This window comes from Belonocnema kinseyi, chromosome 4 (assembly GCF_010883055.1).
Source record: "Belonocnema kinseyi isolate 2016_QV_RU_SX_M_011 chromosome 4, B_treatae_v1, whole genome shotgun sequence".
In the NCBI taxonomy this organism is placed as follows: domain Eukaryota; kingdom Metazoa; phylum Arthropoda; class Insecta; order Hymenoptera; family Cynipidae; genus Belonocnema; species Belonocnema kinseyi.
The window spans coordinates 144542913-144552038 of record NC_046660.1 but is presented as its reverse complement, the minus strand read 5'-3'; the positions used below and the strand labels follow the sequence as shown (position 1 = coordinate 144552038).

Genomic DNA, 9126 nt, shown 5'->3' with positions numbered 1-9126 from the left:
AAAGCCTTTTATTATGATCAAGACTCACTTTTAGTATCCAATAAATACTTTAAACTTGAAAAAAATTCTCTAAAACACTTTTATGTGTAAATTAAATTTCATCTTTGAAACCTAACCTATTATTTCTAGTTCGAACTTTTTCACTAGGTGACGTATCGCAGTTTAGCCATTCACAATACTGTTTGAATTTTTGCAGGAAGGGGGAAATCCGTTTGGTTAGACACTTTTGCGGGAGTTCCTCAGTTCTTTTAAAATATTGTTTCTAATAAAAACAATGACATAATCAATCGAATTTTTAAATGCACTCAAATGTACAGAATTTTATACAGTATTTAGAAAACATATTATCTGAAATTCATCCAGCAACCTCATTCATTTTTTAACATTAACTTTAATATAATTAAATGTCTAAAGTCTTTTTTTTTGTTTTTTATTGAGAAAAATGGGTAATGCAATATCACTTTTTTATGATCATAATTGTATTTTATTTTGTTTGAATTTAAAAATGGTTTTTATTATATCATGTACGCAAATACATGTAATTTTTAGAAGTTATAATCGAAATTAAATATTGAATTACATGGTAACATTTTTAATCAGTAAAGATTGATTTATCAGTAAATAAATATGTTTTGGTATTTTAATTATAATAAAGTACCAAAATGCTCTGCAAACAAAATTTTTTTAAATTGTAATGTTCGAAAAAATTCTATGTAAAATATATCATTTGACTGAAATAAACTTTAAAAATATAATCTGGATATCCATGGATAAATTAAAAATATTTATTTTACGGAGCACTGTTTTTTATTATTAAAAACATGGTTTTGCTTTAGTTTGCCCCAGTTTGGTTTTCCATTTCTCCAAGAATCACAATTTTAATGGAATAATTTTGTTCTTTACAGAAGATTACAAGGGAGAAAACAGTGTTCAGGCTCATAATACAACTGCTCGTGTTGAAATTAAAATGAAAGCGGAGAACAGTGAAGAAGAATTACCTTCTTTAAAAATGATTCTTTTAATTATTCAAAATTTTTTTCTAGAAACCGAAATGGAAGAAGAAACAGAGGAAGAGGTGAATGAAGATACCGAGGACGCGTATGGGGATGATATTGATGTCGAGATTTGTGAGGGCGAGGATACAGAGGAAATTGACTTTGAGGCTTGCGATGAGAACGAGATAGAGGTGGATGAGAGGAGTGCATCCATGGACGAGATTTGCCACACACAACTGCGAGGGTATCAGCAGATGCAACACTAGAATTTACTGGATCATCAGCTGCAGCAGAGACACTTAATGGAAGACCAGGTTCTCAATGAGTTTCATCAGCAGAATTTCTTGTATCCAGAGTCGTTGAATCAGCATATACAAATTGGTGGTGCACAAACAGGTAGGAGAGAGAGATTTTTTGATATTAAATGGGATAGGTCTCTCTATTTTGAAAAATTCCTTACGACTGGTCGTGAAATTTCAATTCAGGTAGTGGAGCCTTCAGAGGATGAAAATGCTATTGATTATTTAAAAAAAGCGTTTACCGCTATTTTTAAATACTTGATGGATTTTATCGATAGTTCTGATCATTATGTTAGTATAAAAATTAACTAGGACTTTTTTACTAAAGGAGCTGGTGGTTTGTCCTTTCGCCCAGCATGTGATTTAAGTTTCGATGTACTTTGGGATCTTATTTTTAAAATTATTCAAAGTAATGAAGAGATCAAACTAGATAATTCCTTTGTTATTACTTTAAATACAGTGAAAGGTATACGTGGTGGGGGTCGAAAGGCACTGACACACGAGGATATTAAAAAAAAGGTCAATTTTGAAAATCCAAAATAGTGATAATCTATGTCTTCCGCGTTCTATTGTGACTGCATGTATATACAAAGAGCGGGGTACAATTCGCAGCGGGTTGTTACATACACAATGGGAAAGAGTCAGGTTATCGAAGGGAAAATTACAGCGTGAACTAGCTACTGAGCTAGTTCGTAAGGTGAGTGTGACGATCCCTGAATCCGGTTGCGGAATATATGAGCTGAAGATTATTCAAAATTACCTCCTCCGTGAAAGAATCACGTTAGTTATTTTTGATTTTAATAATTTTGGCATGGGTAAGACTCCATCACTACATGACGGAACCACGTTGATTACAGATATAGGGCGAACGGTACGATATAGTGTTAATATAATGTTCTATCCGAATAAGAATCACTTTGAGCCAATTTTATGTTTAAAAGCAGCCGCTGGTAACCGAGAGTTTTGCATTCCATGCAATACGAGTTATGCCAACCCAGCCACTTATCGATGTACAAGTAAATGTAGCTCATGTTTGTCAATACCCCCTTGCAAATCTGTGGAAGAAATAATAAAGGGTAATATACATGAAATTAAATGCAATTCATGTAATCGCTTTTTCCTTAATAGTAGCTGTCTACACAAGCATAGTGTCAAAAGTTCCTATTCCGGTGGAACAAGCGTGTGTGCTGTTTTACAGATTTGTAAAACATGTTTGAGGGTGGCAAATTTTTATAAAACTAAAGACCATCAATGCGGAACATTTTACTGTAAAAATTGTAAATGCATACGTGAATATAACCACGAATGTTACATGGCCCCAGTAAAGGAGCGTCTCTCTAATTCCTCGAAGCGAATCAGATTTGTATTTTATGATTTAGAAACACGTCAAACGAAAACGCTTCCTGGGGATAATTCGGTAAACATACATGAGCCAAATCTCAGTGTAGTTCAGAAAGTCTGCTCTGTCTGTTTACTGAATGAAAATATGAATGATTCTTGTAAATATTGTGGTGTCAGACGATTAGTATTCAGAGGGGATGAACTTATACAGAATTTAATAAATCATGTAACACGCGAGGGGAAACAGTTTAGTCAGACAATTTGCATTGCACACAATGCAAAAGGGTTTGACCTACAATTTATTCTTAGAAACCTAGCAGAGGTTAAAGGTACCAGAATACGTCCAAAAGTAATATTGAATGGTACTAAAATCATGCTCATGCAGGTCGGGGAATGTAAATTCGTAGATAGCTTGAATTACATGCCTATGCCTTTGAGTGCTCTCCCCAAAGCATTTGGTCTCACTGGTGAGCATTCAAAGAAAGGTGCATTCCCACATTTTTTTAATAGACCAGAGAATGATTTGTATGTAGGCCATTTGCCACCATTTGAGGATTACTCTCCAGATACCATGAGTATCGAGGCTCGTAAAGAATTTTACGAGTGGTACGATGTATGTAAAAACGACTATGTTTTTGATTTTAAAAAAGAAATGCTAGAGTATTGTGTGAGCGATGTGACAATACTTCGTCGCGCCTGTCTCGCATATAGAACAATTTTTTTAAATGTGGTAATGTGTGTCCTTTTACTGAATGCACTACCATCGCTTCTGCTTGCTCATGAATCTACCGCAAGAATTTCCTTCTCCCTAAAATCATAGGTATTATACCGAATGGTGGATACAGTCGAGCAAATAGACAGTCTGTAAAAGCCATTGAATGGCTATTATGGGTAGAACGAGAAATTGGGGTGGAAATCCAACACGCGGCAAGATCTCGTGAATTCCGTCTACCAGAGGGAGCGCTAGTTGACGGTTACTATATAGATGGTGATGAAAAGCGCCATGTTTTACAGTTTCATGGCTGCTTTTGGCATGGGTGTGTATATTGTTACAAGTTAAATCGCGATGAGAAATTAAAATTCGAGGATACAATTGATATGCCTTATGAGAACACTCGCGCCACGAGTGAAAAAATTCGAAAAGCCGGTTACGTACTAACCGAAATATGGGAGTGTAAATATGATAAATTAAAAAAAAAATTCCCCGGTATGAACGAATATTTTGAAAATCATCCCTTACTCCACCAGGATGCGTTAAATCCTCGTGAAGCGTTTTTCGGAGGACTTACAGGAAATACAGTGTGTTATTATAAAAATAAAAATAATGAAAAAATTCGATACATCTATGTTTGCTCTTTATATCCATTTATTTCGAAAATGGGGAAATTTCCTGTAGGTCATCCGAAAATTTATGTTGGCGATGAGGAGTGTAGAGGACTAGCTGGTCCAAATTACATGAATTTGCATCATATTGACGGATTAATTAAATGTCGTGTGCTTCCTCCAAGACATTTATTTCATCCCGTGCTACCTGTGCGAATGCATGAGAAACTCATGTTCCCACTTTGTCATGCGTGTTGTGCGTCTATGAGCCAAACTGAATGCTCTCATGACGATACGATGCGTGAGCTGGAGGGAACCTAGGTTTTGGATGAGTTGAATAAAGCCATGGAGTTAAATTATAGAGTAACCCATATTTCAGAGATATGGAAATATCAGGTTATGCAATACGATACGAAAACACGTACAGGTGGGCTATTTGCGGGCTATATAAACACCTTTTTATAAAATAAACAGGAGGATAGTGGCTGGCCGAGCGAGTGCGTTGACGAAGAGTCAAAACAACATTATCTTCGTGAGCATGATGAAATTGAGGGGATAGAGTTAGATCCTGAACAGATTTAAAAAAACCCTGGTTTATGTTCCGTTGCAAAACTTTGTCTCAACTCTTTTTAAATAGCAAACGGAGGTTGTTGAGGAGCGTAAACGGTTGATGGAGTTGCTTACTAGTCCAGAGTTGGAATTCCATGACATTGTCCCTGTAAATGATGATGTTTTATATGCCTCTTGGTCGTATAGAGAGGAAGCTAGTGTAGCGTCACCCTACACAAACGTAGTAATAGCCGCTTACACCACTGCTCAAGCTAAGCTAAAGCTTTTTGAGTATCTCTATCAACTAGATCGACGTGTGTTGTACTACGATACAGACTCACGCATTTACATATGTCAGGAAAATGTATCAGAGTACAATTCCCCGATGGGTCGATTACTGGGGCAGAAGACGGATGAGTTAGAAGTTTACGGTCAGGGGAGCTATATTGATACTTTTTTATCTGGTGGCCCTAAATTTTACGCGGACAACGTAACATCTCCAGATGAAGAATCTTACCAAGTTTGTAAAATTAAGGGAATAATTCTAAATTACAAAAACTCACAACTTTTCAAGTTTGAAAGCGTTCCGAGATATGGTAGTTAGCAATGTTTCTCCAATTTCATTCTCATTCAGAGCAATTCGCCGAACGAAATTTCACGATGTGGTAACTAGGACGGAGAAAAAAACATGTAAACCGGTGAATAGTAAAAGAAGATTCCTCGATAATTACGAATCTTTACCATATAGTTATATCGAAGAGGGTCAAAATAAATAAAATTCAGAGTAGTTTGACTTGATTAGTTTGTTTTTCTGTAGAAAATTACCTTTAAAACTATGTAAAAAATCTCTCTCTCCTTCTCTCTCTCTCCACCTGCATGTGTAATGAGGAGATGGGTTCATGACTTCAGCTGGAAGAACATGTATGTATATTTGAATAATCAGTTGTTAAAACATAAAACTGTATAATTAACACTTTTTCATATTTCATATAACTGGGATGTGTATGGGCAACCTATTTGCGGCAATACCAATTGCACAGGCTTTGACAGGCCGTGGTCACTAATATAGGCAACCGTAAAGACACATACTTTGATCCTGTTTTGCGGGCTCGTTAGATGGCTCTGTAGTACTTTCCCCCGCTACACGTCGCTCAGGGGCCAAAATTTGATCTATCTCTCTTACACCTTCGTTGTTTTCCGAACGTCAGCACATGTGAAACCTAACCCATTAAGAACTGTTTAAGAGCTGATATCTAATTTGTTGTCATCATTTTCGACTTGGTGATTATCGTTGTAGTACACAACTAAACACTAAAAGAGGTAGCGGTACCTTTTGTATTATTACCATAAAGACAGAGTAATATTTTGAGAAAGGAACCTGCCGATAAGAAAATTGATGTCGAAAATGATGACAACATTTAAATGAAAACTGCTTTCAAACATACTTCCATCTTTCGTTTTTCCTTAGAACATGTTTTTATGAAAAAATGAAAAAAGCAATAGAAAAACAAGCAGAAATATATAAATAATTATTCCGGTAATTATTTATGTATTTTTATTTGTTTTTCAATTGGTCTTTTCAATTTATTAAGTTTTTTATTTACATTATCTACAAGTCATCTGGATATAACCTCAAGCATCTATTATCTTATCTTAAAAAACTGCGAGTTCGTTTGATGGCACCACCGTCAATTATCGGTCTGCACTTCTAAAGCATTGAGTAACCACAGCCTGGGCTCTGATGCCACGGCCACCGGCACCTGAAGTTCAGCCAACACAGGGCCTATGGCAAATGGCCTTTCCGTATGAGGACGGACCATCTCTGGTTTTTTACTAAAGCTATTTTTGTATATAACTTCTGTAAATAGTGTAAAATAAATTTTATTCTTTTATAAACTGTTTTTGATTTTAAAAAAATATCCAAGTATTTACATTTTTTTTACTGTTTAACCGTTAGAATCTGTAAATCACATTACATTTCTTAAATCAAAAACATAAATTGAAAAGTAGTTTCAACAGGAATAAAATAAATTATTTATAATGAAAGTAGCAGCAGTAGCATTAGGAGTGAACTTTAATTAATATCAACATCAGAGATCAAACCAAAGGTAAGTATGTATTTTAAACTTTATTCAAAAAGACTCTCCCCGGAAGCGCGGGCGGGCTGACTGGCGGGCGCGGACCGCGGACGCTGTAAATGAGTTTATAGCAGCGCCTCCTGCATCGCAACGGCCAGAGTTATAAGCTCATTCCCTGGCCGCAGCAACCAGGCCTTTTAGCTTATTCGCCTGGGTGCCGTGCGCGCGGGGAAAAATATAAGCTTATTAATGTACATAATAATTTCATTTTACCATCGCACTTTACGGTTATCTTTAAGACAGTAAAAAAATCAGATAAAAGGGGATTATACTGTGTTATTTGTTTATTCTCTAACATGGATCCAAGGTGGAAACATCCATTTACGTCTATAATTTCTGGTCCAACGGGTTGTGGTAAAACAGTTCTTGTGAAAAAATTTCTTCAAAATATTAATTTAATGTGTGATGTTGTATTTTCTCGCGTAATTTTATATTATTCAGAATGGCAGTCATCCTATAAAGAGTAAGGGGAGGGAATTGAATTTCGTGAAGGTTTACCACAAGCATCAGACTATAATAATGATCCTCGAGCCAAACTTGTAATTATAGGCGATCTTATGCGCGAATCGTCAAATAACACAGTCGTCGATCTTTTTACCAAGGGAAGTCATCACAAAAATATTAGTGTGATCTTTATATCATAAAATATTTTTCACCAGGGACACGGTCAACGCGATATTTCTTTAAACGCTAATTATATTATAGTATTTAAAAATCCAAGGGACCGAACGCAAATTCAACATCTCGCTAGACAGGTATACCCTGAAAATAAACTTTTTCTACAGGAAGCTTATTATGACGCAAACTCTAGCCCCCACGGGTACCTCCTTATGGATTTAAAACAATCTACTCCTGAAAACTTTAGATTTAGAGCTTGTATATTTCCATCAGATTCATATCAATACGTTTACGTACTAGCAAGGGGTATAAAAGCAGGCTCTTCAAGCACTCTAGTACCAGTTGTACGTCTGTCATGATGACGCATGCACGAAAATCCATCGGAAAGAAGAAGGCTAAAAAGTTACACGCTCTCTATCATCTGGATGCAGATCAGCGACGCTCTGTTTTAAAAAAAGCTAACCCACAACTTGTTAAAAGTATCTGTGAATGTGCATTGAATATTTTACATGAAGTTTCTCTAAAACAAACCGACAAGCAAAAATTAAGAAAACACAGATATGAATTAAGAAAACTAGTATCACCTCGCGGCTCGTGGAACAGTAAAAAACGCTTGTTGTACAAAAAGGAGAGGGGTTTTTACCACTTACCAGTCCTTGGCTCCCTCTTTTCCAACATGTTTTCATTTTCGTAATTATTTGTCATATTGTCAAGTAAATTAAGCTCCAGTCGAACCCACAAAAAGAACAATTATTCACCAATTTCGTTACTACAAAAACACTTGGTGATGCAATTTTCAGACTCGACAAAGAGATGAGTAAAATTTTATACTCTCCATTATAAACTGATGAATATGAAAAGTGGGAATTATATCAGCGAGGTTTATAAAGATTTTTGTTCTTTACCGATGAAGCCAAAAATTTAATTGGGAAGAAGAAGGAGATAAAGGATGCTCTTGATGACAAATTAAACAGTGCTCAAAATGAAATGACAAGTCCGCATGAAGACGACGATGTTTTAACTCTTCCCACCTCAGATATTATTGTCTCTGTGCCAAAAACTTATAGGGAGAAGAGTGAATATTTGATTGAAAGATTACAAGTACCAGAGGTTAAAAATAGAATAAAATGGGATAAACAAGGTGTTGTATTTATCGACGGAGAACGTGTCGAGAAATCAAATATTTCAGATTTAGTGAACGATGCTATTAGGTGTAGGAAATCAGTTGTTGTGCCAGGAAGACGTCAGTTTGAAAAGTTTCTTCAAGGAATTAAGACACCAAAAGAAATTTTGGGCAATCGTAAGTACTGAAGATCAAAATCACATGCATCTGTAGCAAGGTTGTTAAAGAACTCGCGTAAAAGTTCTACGCACAAGAAATCTATAAAACTTAATGAAGAAGATGCCGATAAAACTATAGAATATCAGTCTCTCTTGAGTGATGATGAGAACTGGAAAAGTACCAACGACTCGGAAGCTGCAGATGACGATGATGGTACTATTAAAAGTAATACAAAACGACGCACCTGGCTGAATTTTAATTTTTGAAAAATGAAACAATTGGAAGACATATATTATGACCCTTCGCATGAGGCTTCTTACGTGGGCGTAGAAAAGCTTGCTAAGTCTACACGGGGAAATATTCCACGTAATCAAGTAATTGACTGGTTAAAGAGTCAAGATGCATACAATCTCCATCGACCTATAAGACGTAAATTTGCTAGACAATATTACAGTGTGTGTAATATTGATGACGTTTGAGAAATTGACCTAGCAGACTTGAGATCTTTAAAAAGCTACAATGATGATTTTTCCTATCTACTGGTTGTCATTGACGTTTTGAGCAAGTTTGTCTGGGTTGAA

General features: G+C 35.8%; 1 protein-coding gene across 2 annotated transcripts in view; it reads left to right on the top strand.

The window, feature by feature from the left end:
* The window catches only part of LOC117171456, a 15934-nt gene that overhangs the window by 578 nt on the left and 6230 nt on the right, over positions 1–9126 (top strand). Inside the window, exon 2 of one of the 2 annotated variants that reach the window (XM_033358795.1) lies at positions 1044–1391. In XM_033358795.1, coding sequence (XP_033214686.1) covers positions 1298–1391 — 94 coding nt within the window. In that variant the 5' untranslated portion in view covers positions 1044–1297. Of the gene's footprint in view, positions 1–1043; positions 5654–9126 lie in introns of those variants that run through there. The other variant, XM_033358794.1, reaches the window with a different exon arrangement.